This window comes from Armigeres subalbatus, chromosome 1, assembly GCF_024139115.2.
Source record: "Armigeres subalbatus isolate Guangzhou_Male chromosome 1, GZ_Asu_2, whole genome shotgun sequence".
NCBI classification, from domain to species: domain Eukaryota; kingdom Metazoa; phylum Arthropoda; class Insecta; order Diptera; family Culicidae; genus Armigeres; species Armigeres subalbatus.
Genome location: NC_085139.1, coordinates 89,690,959 through 89,709,300, shown reverse-complemented (window position 1 = coordinate 89,709,300; position 18,342 = coordinate 89,690,959). Strand labels below are relative to the sequence as shown.

The following is an 18,342-nucleotide window of genomic DNA, read 5'->3' as shown; positions in this document are numbered from 1 at the left end:
TCTTCAGCAGCACGTGCCGCGGTACATAATTAGATAGTTTACGTAATATTCCACATAACGATGAACAGCTTGTAATGATTTTCCGGATGTGTACGTCCCACCGTAATTTACTATCAATATGCACGCCTAGATATTTAAAACTTGCCACTTCTTCAATTGTTTCACCGTTGACAATAAGTGTAGGATTGGATGAACCTTGATCTTCTGTACCGCCAAAAATCATTAGCTTAGGGGCAAGCCAGAGTAAACGCGACGTGCGATGCGACGCGACGCGACTCACGTAAAAGAATAACAATCATTATCAACAGGCTGTCAAATTGCACTGTCGCGTCGCGTCGCATCGCACGTCGCGTTTACTCTGGCTTACCCCTTAGTCTTCTTCGGATTCAGTGACAGCAAGTTATTTTCGAGATATGCCGTCAGCAGTAGCATATCAATCTGCATATCAAGGTACAAATCAGATACAGATTTTCCTTTGTAAAGAATGGCAGTATCATCGGCGAACAGTCTTGGATGGCCTAATACTCGAAGGTTGGCTATATCATTAATATAGATTAGGAATAGCAGAGGACCGATGTTGCTACCTTGGGGAACGCCGCAATTTACATTTTGATAATCACTGGAGTGTCCGGATACCATTACCTTCTGCTGTCGATCTGATAAGTAGCTTCGCAGTAAGTCATTTGCAATACCACGTATTCCATATGTATACAACTTTTTCAGGAGCATGTCATGGTTAATTGTGTCAAAGGCTTTAGACAGGTCTAGAAAAATTACTGCAGCAACCCCCTTCTGATCCACAGCACTGGCCACGTCGTCTAGAAGTTCCAGAGCGGCCATTTCCGTTGACGATCCTTGCCTGAATCCATATTGCTTTTTGTATAATAGTGCAGTACTTTCCAGAAAACAGCGTAGACGCGATGACAAGAGCTTCTCGTATATTTTGTTTATCGATGGTAGAACTGAAATCGGTCTATAGTTCGTAGGGTTGGATGGATCGCCGCCTTTGAAGATTGGATATACTATTGCTTTTTTCAAGCAATCAGGATAGATTCCGGATGATATACTGTCATTGAAGCTAGTGCAGATGATGCTGGAAAGCTCTTGTTTATACTCCTTCAGAGCAGATATCGGAAAGCCATCTACTCCGGTTGCTTTTGAACAATCAAGTCTATCGATGATGTTGGTTATTTCCACTTGTGATGCCGGTCTTAAAAACATTGAGCGTACTGATGAATCCATGGTGTTAAATTTGTTGTGGTCACCATCTGAGTTGAGATTTCTTGCGACGTTTTCTCCCACTGACGAAAAGAAGCTATTGAAGGCATTTCCCAAATCATCAGGATTTGTTATTTGAAGTCCATCTACCTCAAGTATAGGAATTTTAGGTTTGCTGGACCGGTTGCCCAAGATATTATTAATTCGGCTCCACAACTGCTTGGGGTTATTCGAAGAGAAGAGCTGTTGGTAAAACTTAGACTTGGTACGTCTTTTGGCTTCTGCTAACCTTCTATTAGCATGTTCCAATAGATCTTTTATGTGTTGGTCGTTACGGTTTCTTTTCCATCTCTGAAACAGGTTATTGGATATCCTCCCAAGTTTCCAGATATCGAAATTATACCAGGGACACACATTTTGCTTTACTTTCACCTCGACAGATATTGTTCTAGAAAAGCGTTCTTTGAGGTGGGTATAACGATTAACGATTGCTAATATCCGCTCATTGGGCTGCATGATTGAAAGGTTGGTGGACTGAAGAAACAACCTGAAGTGAGTACTTATCTCCCGATGGTTTACGATGGACTTGGTGAGTGTTCTGTTGAGTTTACCAATTGTTACATTAAAATGGGTGATAACGTAGCAATGATCACTAAGATCACAGTCTAAGGTGCTATTCGTTATGCGTTCGGAGATCTCAGTTTGACAGACGACATGATCGAGGATATTGTTACTCGCAGGTCGTGTACAGTAAGTATTAGTTACTGTCATGTTGTACGAAGCCAGCAGTTGCAGATACTTTTGGACTTCACGCGATTCGGTGTCATTAACAGCTATGTTCATATCTCCTAGAAGAAAACAGGGATTCCTTGGATTTAAAGATGATATAAGTTGTTCCACAAACGAAAGAAAGTTTTCCGTGTCGAAGCCAGGTGGTCTGTAGATTCCATGAATGGTGATGCGAGATTGGACAGCTTGCACTACAACCTCTATATGGTGCAATCCGTTGTCCTCTGTATTGGCTTTTACGTCAAAATTCAGTCCCTCCCTTATGAAAACTGCAATTCCTCCAGAAGAATTACTGCGGCACGAAAACACGCTTATATAACCAGGAATGTTATAGAACCTGCTTCTGTTTTCTTTAATCCACGTTTCACCGATTAACAATATATCAACGATAACAGGAAGATTTTTCAAAAATATACATAGAGAATCCAGTTTCTCCATACGATTCATTCCACGAATATTAATTTGTAGCATATTTACTCCAGCAGAACTAACGGATGTAAATATTCCATCAGGAGATAATGCAAGAAGATTTTGAGCAAAATTGTTGAAATCCATTATATGGTAAGCCTGTACATACTGTCAATTAATTCTTGCATTAGTGGTTGCTATTCGACGTCAGTGTGCTTTACCAATATCACCCCATCACGACCAGGCCAAATAAAGCGAAGTTTCAGCACCGATTGTTGCGTTTTTAGCTCACGGAAGATCTCCATAGAAAGAGGAGACAACTCTTCTCGTATGAATACTTTATTTGTCCAGCCATAGGGCCAACGAAATCCGGAAATCATCGAAACCGATAGCAAGCCAAAGTGCTTCTTCTTTGCAAGTAAGCGTTCCTTAGCACTGGCATTTTTAAACGTGACTCGAATTGGGTTGTTGTCTGTTTTAGTAGAAGCCAGTCTTGTGCACGAAACGATAGTTTTGTTGTCGTCGTCTTTGAACCCAATAGTGCGGCAGATTATGTTCACAAGGGATTCAGTATTTTCGTTCGGTACACGTGGAATGCCTAGAATAATGGCATTGGAGGTGAGTTGCGAGAGCCGTTGGGTATCCAATTCGACTTCCTGCTTATCGACTACATTAGACATTGCATCGGTTTTAGCGGAAAGCGTAGTTAAGGCTTTTTCAAGTAGTCGTTCTCAGTGGATAACTTACTTATAACCGATTTCAACTTAACAATTTGATCGGACAGATCATCCAACTTGTTTGTTAAAATTGCTGACTATGCTCGATATTCAGAAATATCTTCCTCGCATGTTCGGAAAGCGCATTTGAGATAAGGTCTGGCAACTCTTCGATGCTGACATGTGAATTTTGGCCCATGGTTGTAGTATTCACCAATAGATGTCGCTTGTGGAAGTTAGGCGAACAACCAGATTTGACAACTATGAACTGTGTTGGAAATATGCCTATTGGTAATGACGTGTCAGGTTCGTACTCACACAGCGAAAGATGGAAGACGATTGCTATGCGATGTCTATGATCCGCTCCAGTATTCTGGCTATGGTCTCAGCTAAGATGGCAATGTAGCAGCGGAGCGATGATCATCAGAAGGGGGATACCAGGATCTGAAGAGCGTCTGAAGCAGCAAGTCGATAGACCACGATTCGCGATGGTTGATGTGATGATGATTCGTTATCGGGTTGTTGACGTTGGCGGGGCAGGAGGATAAATAAAACAACAAGCAGAACGTGTGTTTATTTCGACAGCTGGGATAAGCAGGGATACATCCAATAACGGTATTTCTAAGCTTCACATTAACGGCATATTACAGCGACGTAGTTGTAATTGATATTAAAGAGATGAAATTAACTTTTCTCTGCAGCTGCGTCGACGGTTAGAGTGGTGGCATAGAGCCGCGAATATGTTCAATGTTGTTTGCATGAAGCTGTGGAGCTGGCGGTTGGTGGCGGTGGAGGAAGGTGGCGGCAGTATCGGCGGCGATTTGTATGGCAGGGCGATCTCTTGCATTAGATGCAACGGGGCATCATTTTGAATGCTTATTTCCTCAGCTGATTTCACTCACTTCTATGATTTGATATGGAAATAGCACAGCACAGCAGCAGGATTTTTAGGATGTATTACAATCGACGATTGTTTATAGAGTTTAACCAGAACTAATTAACTTAGAGCAGAGCACGGAGTAAAAACAGCTAGTTCACAGCAGGGTTGCCAGTTTTAATCTTTAGCTGTGTGGTGAGAGATCCAAAACTGGCATCAGCACTATCAAGAGCACCTGATAGACGATGCGGCAGACAACGATGGTAGGAGAAGGAGGGGCAATATGCCCTAGCTAAGCATAGACTGCTTTTATGCCTTAGCTATAACGGTTTTCATGGGTGTTTCTACCTCACGTAACAGTTAAACAATATAGCTAGCTGATGTCATAATAAAATTAGAAAAAATCTCAATCATATTGATAATACTCACATTTCAAAAAAGTGGTGATATTTCGTTGCGGAAAATTCATGAGGCAAAACGCCTTTTAGCAGGCAGCTCTTAGGGAACAACGTACCATGCGTTGGCACATCAGCATTCTGGTATGGACAGTGCGTGGAGACGCGAGTACATTGTAGAATAGTTTCGCTAGGGCGTTTTGCCTCGCCGAAATGTTAGATGTTTCATCAAAATGTGGAAAATTTCAGTTATCTATTATCTATTATCTATTATTTTGACACTTTTTTCGCCTAACCTACATAATTTCACGTCTAGTTTTATTAAGGCTATTTCCGAGAGTCGTTTTGCCCCGGGGGGCGTTTTGGGGCCTTTTCCCCTAATATGATAACGAACGTGGGAGCACGCTCGCAGGGCAAAGGTTTTCTAGATCTAGATTGTAGGGATAATATTCTCAATCCAGTTGAAACCCGAAATTGGGTGCTAGCGAAGTTGGATTTTTCTCACAATCCGTACGTTAAACCTAACTTCGGAAGTGGTGCGCTGAATAGCGCTTCGCGATACGAAAACAGCGCACCACTTCCGAAGTTAGGTTTAACGTACGGATTGTGAGAAAAATCCAACTTCGCTATCCCCCAACTCCGGGTTTCAACTGGATTGAGAATATGATATGCAGCAAAATAAAAATGTCTGCTTTCAGATGTTAGTCCAAATCAGCGGTTCTCAACCTTTTTATTGAGAGGTACCCCTTCGATCTTTTGCATTCATTGAGGTACATCCTATTTTTATCGCTGTAAATAAAAATAAGTGTAACTCATAAGACTAAACTAACGGGATATAGGGTTCTCCAAAAAGTTGTCTGAAATTTTCGTTATTCCGTAAAACTTTTCAATTCAAATTAAGTTTATATAGGGGAACTAATCCATTTTCCATCTCAATGAACATATATTCATCTTATCGCAAAACAGAGAAATACAGCACCAATCTTGTCGCTTTTTGTTGCTAACATACGTGCTCACTGCTGAAAAAAATAACAAAAAAAAAAAAAAAAACAAATCAAATACCTTTTCATTGCTCTGTTTTTGATGGGATGGAAATGAGAGCTATGAGATGAAGAGCCGATCGATTCCCCTGCAAGCTTGCTACAAGACTTTGAGGAATTTCGGAGACTTCCGAGCCTCTTGAAAGTAGGATACAAAACCTCTTGTAAGAAGGCTTGCGAGCCTCTTAAGAGGAGGCAGCCGAGCCCTTAAATTAGGCTTCCAAAACTCTTGAAAGGAGGCTTCCGAGCCTCTTGAAAGGAGGCTTCCGAGCCTCTTGAAAGGAGGCTTCCGAGCCTCTTGAAAGGAGGCTTCCGAGCCTCTTGAAAGGAGGCTTCCGGGCCTCTTGAAAGGAAGCTTCCCAGCCTCTTGAAAGGAGGCTTCCGAGCCTCTTGAAAGGAGGCTTCCGAGCCTCTTGAAAGGAGGCTTCCGAGCCTCTTGAAAGGAGGCTTCCGAGCCTCTTGAAAGGAGGCTTCCGAGCCTCTTGAAAGGAGGCTTCCGAGCCTCTTGAAGGAGGCTTCCGGGCCCCCTGAAAGGAGGCTTCCGAGCCTCTTGAAAGGAGGCTTCCGGGCCTCTTGAAAGGAGGCTTCCGAGCCTCTTGAAAGGAGGCTTCCGGGCCTCTTGAAAGGAGGCTTCCGAGCCTCTTGAAAGGAGGCTTCCGAGCCTCTTGAAAGGAGGCTTCCGAGCCTCTTGAAAGGAGGCTTCCGGGCCTCTTGAAAGGAGGCTTCCGAGCCTCTTGAAGGAGGCTTCCGGGCCTCTTGAAAGGAGGCTTCCGAGCCTCTTGAAAGGAGGCTTCCGAGCCTCTTGAAAGAAGGCTTCCAGGCCTCTTGAAAGGATGCTTCCAGAGCCCCTTGAAAGGAGGTTCCCGAGCCTCTTAAAAGGTGGTTTCCAGCCCCTTGAAAGGATGCTTACGAGCCTCTTGAAAGAAGGCTTCCGATCTACTATTTTGTAAATTTGCTTTACTGAAGATGTCAGTCTGAGGTCTACATCGTACGAACATAGAATAGCATGTAATTGTGTTTTAGATTTATGCACCTGCCGTGAAAAGGAGTCTCAGCTTGCAAATGATGCATCATACGTCTATAAAATTTAGAGAGATCAGAGCGTTTGTGGCGAAACTTTAGCAAGATCAAAATTTTCTTACAGCAGGAACCATATCGTCTTTTGCCTTCGGTTGGGCAAATGCATTAATTGAAAAAAAAAAAAAGGAATCGTATCTTCCTTTGTCATATGCCGGGAAAAATCCTCCTTTTTTTAGATTTATGCATGACAGCGTGTTTATATCTCCTGCAGAAATCTTCTTCTTCTATATACGAAAAAAAAATCTGTCTGTCTAACCCTTATAGACTCGGAAACTACAAATCCTATTGGCGTGAAAATTTGTATGTAGAGGTTTTAGGGTCGAAAAGAGTTCTTAAGATGGTTTAGGATCCATCTCCCCTGTAGAAAGGGGGATCCCATACAAATTGAACACCAATTTTTTTGTTACTCTAGAATTAATCAAGCAAATGGAACCAAATTTTGCATGTGGAGGTTTTAGAAGGGAAAATATGTTTATGGTTCGAACCCCCTCCCCCTTGTGGATAGAGGGTCTCCCATACAAATGAAACAGAAGTTTCTGCATAACTCAAGAACTAATCGGATAAATAAATCAATAAGTTCGTCGGGTCTGCTAGTAACTAATAAAATATTTTTTGCTCTTGAGCACTTACAATTATGCTATCGGAGTTTCCGTCTATTGTAGTTTGTCTCAGTCAACGATGATCTTGCTACTGATTTTTTTTTATAACCAGACTAAGGCCGGAGTGGCCTGTGCTATATATTGAAGTCTTCTCCATTCAGCTCGCAGTCTGCGGAGGGTCCGCAAATCGTCCTCCACCTGATCGATCCACCTTGCCCGTTGTGCACCTCGCCTTTTCGTTCTCGTCGGATCGTTTTCGGGAACCATTTTCACCGGGTTACTGTCCGACATTTTGGCTACGTGCCCGTCCCACCACAGTGTTCCGATTTTTGGGGTGTGAACGATGGATGGTTCTCCCAACAGCTGATGCAACTCGTGGTCCATTCGCCTCCTCCACGTACTGTCCGCCATCTGCACCCCACCATAGATGGTACGCAGCACTTTCCTTCGAAAATTTCCAGTGCGTGTTGGTCCTCCACGAGCATCGTACGGGTCTCGTGTCCTTAGAGAACTACCGGTCTAATAAGCGTTTTGTAGATAATCAGTTTGGGGCCCTCCTTGGCCATGCGGTAAGATGCGCGGCTACAAAGCAAGACCATGCTGAGGGAGGCTGGGTTCGATTACTGGTGGCAATTTTCGGATTGGAAATTGTCTCGACTTCCCTGGGCATAAAAGTATCATCGTGCTAGCCTCATGATATACGAATGCAAAAAATGGTAACTTGGCTTAGAAACCTCGCAGTGAATATCTGTGGAAGTGCTTAATGAACACTAAGCTGCGAGGAGGCTCTGTCCCAGTGTGGGTTCTTAATGCCAATAAGACGAAGAAGATAGTCAGTTTAGTACGGCGGCGAACTCTATTCCATCGGAGCGTTTTGCGGAGTCCAAAGTACGTACGATTTCCTGCCATGATGCGTCTCTGAATTTCTATGCTGGTATCACTGTCAGAGGTCACCAGTGAGCCCAACTACTCGAATTCTTTAACCACCTCGATTTCGTCACCACCGATGCAAACTCGTGATGGGTGGCTTACGTTGTCCTCTCTTGAACCTCTTCCTATCATGTACTTCGTCTTCGACGTGTTAATGACTAGTCCATTCCGTTTAGCTTCGTTTTCCAGTCTGATGTAGGCCTCCTCCATCCTCTCAAAGTTACGTACCATAATATCAATGTCGCGCGAAACGGACTTCGTGAAAATCGTACCAATTGTGTCGTTCCCTGACTTTTGTATTACTCCCTGAAACTCGAAATACGCACATCATCATCGGATCCATCGTCACCTTGATCAACCTTATCAGTTTATCCGGAAATCCGTTCTAGTGCATTAGCTGCCATAGCTGGTCCCGATCAATTGTATCATATGCGGCTTTGAAGTCGATAAATAGATGATAGATCTTGATAGATAAATAGATCTTGCTACTGACACAGAGGTAAAAAGATGTTAAGTGGAAAAGGCAGATAATAAAAATTTCATGAAGTGTACCAATATTTCTTCGAGCGGTGGTGATTTGATACAATAATCTTTAATTCACCCCGAGCAGCACAAGCCAGACAAAAATGGTTACCACAACTTGATTGTGACTGAATCTGGTCACATATGAGTTGCAGTAACCAATATAGAACATGTGTGCTGCTAGGGAAAGCATTTCTCTTATAATGTTCAAGCGATAATTATAAATATTTGAACATATTATGCACAAGTTCCGAAATCGGTGATTACACAACTTTTATGCCAAATCACCATTATACCGACCTTTATGCCAAACGGCCTTATGTCAAACGACTTTATGCCAAATGACCGTGGTCACCGTGGTGATGACCCGTGTGGGCTCATTCACAAATTACATAACGCATTAAGGGGTGGGTGGGTACCCAATATTGCGTTACAAAATGTTACGATTTGTCTAGGGGGTGGGTGGGTTCGTTTAGTTCTGTTACGGGTAACATTTATGATAATAATAATATAAAAAACAAAATTTTAAATTAAATTCAAATTTGACAGTATTATTATGTACTATGAAGGAAGTTAACAATTATTATTATTATTTCAGACTAAGGCCGAAGTGGCCTGTGCGGTATGTAAGAGTCTTCTCCATTCGGCTCGGTCCATGGCAACACGTCGCCAGCCACGCAGTCTACGGAGGGTCCGCAAGTCATCTTCCACCTGATCGATCCACCTTGCCCGCTGCGCACCTCGCCTTCTTGTGCCCGTCGGATCGTTGTCGAGAACCATTTTCACCGGGTTAATGTCCGACATTCTGGCTACGTGCCCGGCCCACCGCAGTCGTCCGATTTTCGCGGTGTGAACGATGGATGGTTCTCCCAACAGCTGATGCAACTCGTGGTTCATTCGCCTCCTCCATGTACCGTCCGCCATCTGCACCCCACCATAGATGGTACGCAGCACTTTCCTTTCGAAAACTCCGAGTGCGCGTTGGTCCTCCACGAGCATCGTCCAGGTCTCGTGTCCGTAGAGGACTACCGGTCTAATGAGCGTTTTGTAGATGGTCAGTTTGGTACGGCGGCGAACTCTATTCGATCGAAGCGTCTTGCGGAGTCCAAAGTATGCACGATTTCCAGCCACTATACGCCTCCGAATTTCTCTGCTGGTATCATTTTCGGCAGTCACCAGTGAGCCCAAGTACACAAATTCTTCTACCACCTCGATTTCATCACCACCGATGCCAACTCGCGGTGGGTGGCTCACATTGTCTTCTCTTGAACCTCTTCCTATCATGTACTTCGTCTTCGACGTGTTAATGACTAGTCCGATCTGCTTGGCTTCCCTCTTCAGTCTGATGTAGGCTTCCTCCATCTTCTCAAAGTTACGTGCCATAATATCTATGTCGTCGGCGAAGCCAAATAGCTGGACGGACTTATTGAAAATTGTGCCACTCGTGTTAATCCCTGCTCTTCGTATTACCCGTATTATTCCAAAGCGACGTTGAATAGCAGACACGAAAGACCATCACCTTGCCGTAACCCTCTGCGGGTTTCGAAGGGGCTCGAGAATGCCCCTGAAACTCGAACTACGCACATCACCCGATCCATCGTCGCTTTGATCAACCGTGTCAGTTTATCCGGAAATCCGTTTTCGTGCATTAGCTGCCATAGCTGTTCCCGATCGATTGTATCATATGCGGCTTTGAAGTCGATGAATAGATGATGTGTGGGCACGTTGTATTCGCGGCATTTCTGCAGTACTTGGCGAATGGCGAACACCTGGTCCGTGGTGGAGCGTTCGCCCATAAAACCCGCCTGATACTGCCCCACGAACTCCCTTGCAATTGGTGCTAGTCGACGGCATAAAATTTGGGAGAGTACCTTGTAGGCGGCGTTCAGCAATGTGATTGCGCGGTAGTTGCTACAATCCAGCTTATCGCCCTTTTGTAGATGGGACACACGACACCTTCCATCCACTCCTGCGGCAAAACTTCCTCCTCCCAAATCTTGGTAATGACCCAGTGCAGCGCTCTAGCCAGTGCCTCACCACCGTGTTTAAATAGCTCTCCTGGTAGTTGGTCAACCCCAGGGGCTTTGTTGTTCTTCAGCCGGCCGATCTCCTCCTGGATTTCCTGGAGATCCGGGGCCGGTAGAATTATGTCCTGCGCGCGTTCCCCTAGGTCCATCACCATACCGCCATCTTCGTCTGCCACATCGCCATTCAGGTGCTCTTCGTAGTGCTGCTGCCACCTTTGGATCACCTCACGCTCGTTCGTAAGAAGGTTCCCGTTTATGTCCTTGCACATATCAGGCTGTGGCACGTGGCCCTTACGTGAACGGTTCAACTTCTCATAGAACTTTCGTGTGTTATTAGTGCGGTACAGTTGCTCCGTCTCTTCACGGTCTCGATCTTCCTGCTGACGCTTTTTCCTCCGGAAAATCGAGTTTTGTCTGTTCCGCGCCTGTTTATATCGTGCCTCATTCGCCCTCGTGCGGTGTTGCAGCAATCTCGCCCATGCTGCATTCTTCTCTTCTACTAACTGCTCACATTCGCCGTCATACCAGTCGTTTCTCCGATCCGGGGCACCGTGCCAAGTGCAGCGGTTGCGGTGCTACCAATGGCGGATCGAATATCTCTCCAGCCATCTTCAAGAGACGCTGCGCCTAGCTGCTCTTCCGTTGGGAGTGCCACTTCCAGCTGCTGCGCGTATTCTTGGGCTAGCCTACCGTCTTGTAGCCGCCCAATATTAAGCCGCGGCGTCCGACTTCGACGCGTGTTGTACACCGTCGAGAGTTTTGAGCGCAGGCAAACTGCAACGAGGTAGTGGTCGGATTCAATATTCGCACTGCGGTAAGTGCGGACGTTCGTGATGTCGGAGAAGAATTTACCGTCGATTAGAACGTGGTCGATTTGGTTTTCCGTTTCTTGGTTAGGTGATCTCCATGTGGCCTTGTGGATATTTTTGCGGGGAAAGAAGGTGCTTCGGACTACCATTCCGCGGGAGGCTGCGAAGTTTATGCATCGTTGGCCGTTGTCATTCGATACGGTGTGCAGACTATCCGGTCCGATGACCGGTCTATACATTTCCTCCCTTCCTACCTGCGCGTTCATGTCACCGATGACGATTTTGACGTCCCGCAGTGGGCATCCATCGTATGTCTGCTCCAGCTGTGCGTAGAACGCTTCTTTCTCGTCGTCGGGTCTCCCTTCGTGTGGGCAGTGCACGTTGATGATGCTATAGTTGAAGAAACGGCCTTTAATCCTCAGCTTGCACATCCTTGCGTTGATTGGCTGCCACCCAATCACGCGTTGGCGCATCTTTCCCAGCACTATGAAGCCGGTTCCCAGCTCGTTGGTGGTGCCACAGCTTTGGTAGAAGGTAGCCGCCCGATGCCCGCTTTTCCACACTTTCTGTCCTGTCCAGCAAATCTCCTGCAGCGCCACGACGTCGAAGTTGCGGGGATGTAATTCATCGTAGATCATCCTGTCGCAACCTGCGAAACCTAGCGACTTGCAGTTCCATGTTCCAAGCTTCCAATCGTGATCCTTTATTCGTCGCCTAGGTCTTTGCCGATTATATCGAGTCGCATTATCTCTTATATTGTTCGTAATTATTGGTTTTCCAGGCGGCTTATTGGGCCTGCGCAAACCTCCTGTCTCGCCGGAGGGCCGTCGTGTCAGGGCTGTTTAGCGTCCCACCTAACACCAGGACTTGGGCTTGTGCGCTTTGAGCGGCACACCGTCGCTTTGGCGGAGCCTACTTGCGGATACATGCAGCTTTTTATAGAGGTTTAACAGGGCCCACTGTCAAACCCCACCACATCCTAGGCAGGCGCCACAACTCGCAGATGGCCTGGGGAGGGATCGTCAAGCCCTTGGACAAAGTCCCTGCTGCCCCGGAAGTTAACAAATAGTTCACTAAAAAAAACCAGTTCATCATTTTTGTGAAATTTTAGTAAGACGTTATGCGTCACAGGTGGGGGTGGGTGGGTAAGACGGAAATGTTAAAAACATGTCACGGAGGAGTGGGTGGGGGTTCAAATCTGTGTTTTTTGTGTTATGTAATGAATAAGCCCTGTCGTCACGTCTTCGTCCACTCTGTTACCTCTAAGATAGGTCCCAATCTTGCATTTGCTTCGTTTTTATTTTTCTTCGCATATTTACCTTACCAATTGTTGATAATTGTTTTCTACACTTACATAGTTTAAAAAAAATAAATCCTATTCCCTCATTCTATGATACCAATTGAAAAGAAAATGAATTTGAAAAATAAATAAATTTGAATGCAAATCTTTATCCTATACTGTAATACCCCTTGGAATCAACAAGCAAATGTCCCTCCATTCCTACCGATGCCCGTAAGCACCATCTCGCATCATACTAACTACTGAGAGATGATGTCCATAAGAAATGGACAATAGGTCAAAATCCGGCATATCCCGTAGAGGGTATAAAAGGGAGGTTGGAGCAGGATTCGCTCTCTTTTGGTTTGGAAAAAATACCGCATCAAGTAGTTCGCGTTTTAACTCGCTTCGATTTTCTCCGCAGGAACAAAAAGTCAATCCAGTTTCCATGCCGCGAGTGGTGTTAGTGGTGAACAAGCAATCCACTTAACCCAGTTACCATAGAGTGACCAGTGATTTTCCGGTCAAAAAGTGCCCGTACACGACCAGTTACCGTGTAACGTGGGACGAAGCATTCCGTGACTCCGTGACAACCCTGTGAGTGAAGCCCCTTTGGTGAAAGTCGAAGAACGGTCACCCTATTATCGTCGCTGGTGCTGTCAGTCCAGCTCCGAACCCAAGATCGACATCGAAGAAGGTGCAACCCTATCATTGGGACTATTCGGTCGACTTGACAACCCTATCGTCGTATGGTAGCCAACCGGTACCGGTAAGGTGAAATATCGGTGCATTTCCTAACCCCAAACTGTACAGTCCTCTAGAAAATAATTCTCCCGTATAGACCCTGAGAGGGCTAAATTGTAAATAGTAAATATTTTATTCTTAAAATTAAGTGAAGTGAATTTTCTTTAAATTAGTTAGGAATTACCTATTGAATTCTAACAACTCCAAATAACTCAGACTTGCACCGACAGAGAGTTTTAAAATCACGCGTAACGGTAGAACAATGGGAACGACCAATGTCGACCATGGCTTGGCCCTTATTTTCAATTTTCATTCAACAAACTGACAAGAGGTGAAAAACAAGTTCCTGATATAAGCAAAATGAGTTGTAACTTGATAATCAAATTTGTAAATAATACAGCACCTTCGCATGGTCAACATTAGAACAGCGATTTGTGCAAAAGTAACAATTATAACATCTATATTTTAATGCTTGGTCCCCATTATTTATACTGCAAATGAAATACGCGAATCCATAGATTGAACAAACTCAAGAAAACAAGTTGGTTTTTGCTTCATCCTGGTATCATCTTACTCTAAACCAAACTACTGCGCAAACGCCACCCACACGCGGTTCGCACACAAACTTGAATGCAATCTTCTATCCCACCTTCACCGAAATCAATTTATCCTAGGTTATGTCCGGCATTGAAGTCACTCGAAAGTGGGTTGACTGGGCCACCAGAACAGAATGCGTGCAGTGCTCATGAACACGCATCGCTCGCATCTGTTGCGACCGGCGAAAGCCGACGATCCCGTGAAGCCGGCGCGCTATTTTTATCTGCCATCCCATCGTCTGCGTTTATTTTCGATTCGTCTGCCATATGATGCTCCCGACACTACTTCTATATACTGATTCAATTGGCCACCAATTCGATGCAACTGCTTGCTCACCTGAAACACCGTTATTGGCATTTCGAAGTCAGCCCCTCCGGTGATTCGGAAACCGAGGGCATTTTCACCACTTCCACTTCCGCCGGTTGCACCACCTGCATCAGGAGTGTTGGAGGCGATCGTGAGCACTGGAATATTGCGTTTTTCAATCACAAATTCGGGCATTTCGACGACACCAATGAAAATGATTACGTAGTCGATTTATGAGACTTCTGCGAATTGAGCCACAACTTCAAATGGACTGATCTTCGCAATGAATACCGCATAGAGTTCAACGAACTACGTCTGGAAGTGGCACGTTTCCGGCGAACCGTCACTCTGATAGAAATTAGACGAGGAACCAATTCCGTTGGATTGCAACCGCGATGTGCGTCTGAACCGTCCCGTGTGCAAGTGATATCTGATCGTTGTCGTGCACTTGATCGTTGGTGCAGTGTTCGTTACAGGTTTCACTCGTCTCGTGTCACTCCGTAACGGGGCCAACGCGCTGCATCGTGTCTTTTCGCTTGCACAACGATGGGTTCAATTCACTATCGATCGCGATAAATTTAGAAACTGATATAAGTCTCGTCTATGGCACTTTATTCCTCTCTTTCTCTCCCTTCCTGTGCTTTTGGGGATTTACTATCGGATTTGGGAAACAGGAAAGGACTTGATCAAATGGTTTCATGATACAAAACAGTTTTTATTTGGAAAAATAAAGATAAATATGTTTCGGTATTTACATGTAAATATCGAACATTACGCGAATGTTCTTGTCAGTTAATGCTAAATGAGTTCAACTCTTGCAAAACTTTACCATGTTACTCTACAGCGGTCCTACTCCGTTGCTCCTAAATCTAGCACCTCAGTACTCACTTCCTCCATCAGCAGATCATCTTGTTGCTGCATCAGCTCCTCAATATACTGATCAGCTTCTGCACTGGCTTCAATCTTTCCAGATTCATGCTCATGCAACCGTTCCTGCTCGGCTTCGAATTGTGCATAGAAAGCCTCCTCTTCGGCCTTTCGATCCTCTTCAGCCTTTCGCTCGTTTTCCAGTCGTTGTTCCTCGTTCTTCTTGGCAGCTTCTGCTTTTTCTTGCTCCAGGTGCCTTCTGTATTCATCCTCCGTAACACGCATACTCAATTCCCGCTCACGCTTCTCCTCTGCCACGCTTGGCACCATGTAACAATTGGACTCCCTAAAATAATAAGAAAATCGAACCTTAGATTACTGACGCCTTTAGCTAGGCAAAAGAAGTTCATGTTTGTGGCAACATTGTATTTTTGATTTCACCAATATGCTTAGGAAAGCTGCCAAACCGCCCGTCTCCTGCCGTTGACACTTCCGCATTTCGTACCGCAGCTAGAGTTATTTTCATCCGAATTTGGCGTCGGCAATCTTTTTCGTTTCGCATCGGCGGCGTCAGCCACAGAACCAATACTTACTTGTAGACTACTTTCTTGCGATCATTCCATGGCCACAACCCATTCCATTTATCCGGCTGTCAATGGTAAGATTTGTTACAAAATGCTTACCGAAATAGATGACACAAAACTTACATTCCGATTAGCACGCATACGTGCCTCCCAGTCCAGCATTGCACGCTCGGCATCGCTCACTGAGGAGAAAAAACCATCTATCGATCAACAAGTGTGGACCACTGTTCCACCAAAGAACACGGACAGGTGGGATGGGATAGGATATGACGGGATGAGATAGTCTCGAGGGTCGGATGAGAGAGAAAGAGAGTACAAACAATATTGTCAACAATCACGTCTTCCAGACAAAGGTGGAACACCACATCACTCAATCACACCATTGTTTTCTTGAGCCGAGTAGTATCCCATACAACCCAATAGTTGCTGCCGAAAGAGTTTCCAAGTCATTATGAAATCCAATCAATAATGATACGTCAGAATGAAGTGCGATTGTAGACAATTACATGAGTGATCACTATCTGGAACATCTTTCACTTACAAGGTTTAAACCAATAATCCACAGTCATCTCATCGTCACTTTCCTCTTCTACATCGCTGAAATTTAGACAATTTTTGTCAAATATATTTTTCTCATAATTATCCTGCAAGTGAAATTACCCCCTGACGAAGATTTTTACCGTCCGTCCTGACTCTGCGATCAATTCCTGTGCTTGGGCCAAAGTCAACTTCTCCGCCGAAGTATCGTTGATCTTGGTAATAACATCGTTCACTCGAATGCCGGCTCTTCTCGCCAACCCTTCACGCTTTACCGTGATCACCGTCAACGGTTCATACTGATCAACACCTCCTGTCACCTCAAACCCCCACAAATTGTCCACAAACGACATTACCCGCTTGTCCAGATCCGTCGTTCCACTAACCCGCACATGATACTGGCAGTTCTTGAACGACTCGATTGGTGGCAACGCCAGCTCCTGCGCGTCTACTGGAACATCCATCTTCCCTGTAATGCACGCTTCGCGTCCCACTAATCTCCTTTCTGAACACTTCTGTTTCTACCTCCGTTTGCGAAAGCTCTTTCTGCGCCGCTCACTCGCGATCGATTAAAATTTATCAAACAATTGAAAATTGCTTTAAATTACCTATTACTCAATGTCAGCCGACCCGACAGTGTCAGTGGCTGCTGAGCCGAACACGAATCAAATGATTCGTCCCGAATTCGGTACATCCGGCCGGATGCCGATCAGATCCCATTCGTGTATTATACAGTCATCATTATCTAACTGGTGGGGTGTTTTGATCACCTTCCAATGTAATCATCGGTCAACGACGTGCAGGTGCAAGTGCTCTGCACCGGGACGATATCCACTGGCACGGATCAATGATTTTGCGGTGATCCTTTTTCGGCTCGAAACTCTATATTGATCGGTAAGAGATAAAAATAAACGACAACAGTAAGCAGGTACCACTAACAAGTATCCGCGCGATTCGATATTGTCAGGAAAATGTTCTCATCATCCGTTAATCACTGGTGGTTACAAATAGCTTGAACCGTTTAGAAGATTCGTGATTATCGATGCAACGCTTCCTTCCTGTGATTGACAGTTTCAAAACGGAATATTTTGTCCTAAATTAATACGCCTACATGTAGACAATATGAATGGACGAATTCTTGGCACATTTTGGCGAGATCAAGTTGCGATCGTAATGGTAAAGATCGAGGTTGGCCCTGGCGCCATTTGGCGTCTACGCATTTTCGTATCGTTGTCTTTGCATTCAGTAGAAAGACAAATTCAACATCTATCTTTTTGGTGAATTTTCGTAAACAAAAGTTGACCACACGCTTCTCAACGACGGCATTCCGTCCTCAGCGGTTTGTAAGATTCAATGTTTATCAAAGTCCACTTCGTTTGGTGTTCAATAGATGGTAATCCATCTTGTCGACAATTTCAATGACCTTCTCGATTCTCAACAATTGCTAAGGATCGAGAAAGCCAGCATAGACGTTTGCATTGTGCTATATGAAAGCAATAGACATTTCTCTATTTATATTCTTAGAGCTATCAACCACTATAAATATTCAACACTAGCAGACCCGACGAACTTCGTTTCGTATAAAATTGATTTATTCTCTGCTTAGTTATCAAGTTATGCAGAAGTTTCTGGTTAATTTGTATGGGAGCCCCCCTTTCCAAAAACGGGAGAGGTCTCAAACCATCTTAAGAACCTTCCCCGGCCCCAAAAACCTCTGCTTAAAAGTAGTTCAGTTCAGTAGTTTCGGAGTCTATAAGATTTCAGACAGACAGACATTAATTTTTATGTATCTTCTTCTTCTTCTTATTGGCATTACATCCCCACACTGGGACAGAGCCGCCTTGCAGCTTAGTGTTCATTAAGCACTTCCACAGTTATTAACTGCGAGGTTTCTAAGCAAGGTTACCATTTCGACACGGGTGTTTCATAAGGGCCAATGTCGCAAACGTAAACAATCCCTTTACCTGCAAATTCCTCAACAACTAGGATCGCTCCCAGCTAACAACTACATGGAACTG

General features: G+C 44.7%; 2 protein-coding genes across 4 annotated transcripts in view; both read right to left on the bottom strand.

Moving 5' to 3' along the window:
* The window catches only part of LOC134202000 (PDZ and LIM domain protein 7), a 52,558-nt gene extending 37,773 nt beyond the window's left edge, over positions 1-14,785 (bottom strand). Inside the window, exon 1 of one of the 2 annotated variants that reach the window (XM_062677161.1) lies at positions 14,367-14,785. In XM_062677161.1, coding sequence (XP_062533145.1) covers positions 14,367-14,531 — 165 coding nt within the window. In that variant the 5' untranslated portion in view covers positions 14,532-14,785. The remainder of the gene's footprint in view (positions 1-14,366) is intronic. The other variant, XM_062677163.1, reaches the window with a different exon arrangement.
* A 242-nt stretch (positions 14,786-15,027) lies between these two features.
* LOC134221696 (uncharacterized) lies at positions 15,028-16,915 on the bottom strand. Of its 2 annotated transcripts, none has more exons than XM_062700906.1 (5): positions 16,448-16,915; positions 16,329-16,384; positions 15,911-15,987; positions 15,797-15,852; positions 15,028-15,549 (listed from the first exon to the last, which is right to left on the bottom strand). In XM_062700906.1, exons 1-5 carry the CDS (start codon positions 16,786-16,788, stop codon positions 15,186-15,188), a joined length of 894 nt encoding a protein of 297 aa, XP_062556890.1. In that variant the 5' UTR covers positions 16,789-16,915; the 3' UTR covers positions 15,028-15,185. The 2 variants fall into 2 exon arrangements, with proteins under 2 accessions (XP_062556890.1, XP_062556941.1); XM_062700957.1 differs by having other exon boundaries at positions 15,911-15,969; positions 16,448-16,914.
* Positions 16,916-18,342: the final 1,427 nt, after the last annotated feature.

Bases quoted from the DNA above. Each gene is read 5' to 3' on its own strand.
- LOC134221696 (XM_062700906.1), bottom strand. From the start codon at position 16,788: ATGGATGTTCCAGTAGACGCGCAGGAGCTGGCGTTGCCACCAATCGAG. The intron at 16,385-16,447 runs GTAATTTCACTT...TCTAAATTTCAG, and splicing joins GTAAAAATCTTCGTCAGGGG to CGATGTAGAAGAGGAAAGTG. The intron at 15,853-15,910 runs GTAAGTTTTGTG...TACCATTGACAG, and splicing joins GTATGCGTGCTAATCGGAAT to CCGGATAAATGGAATGGGTT.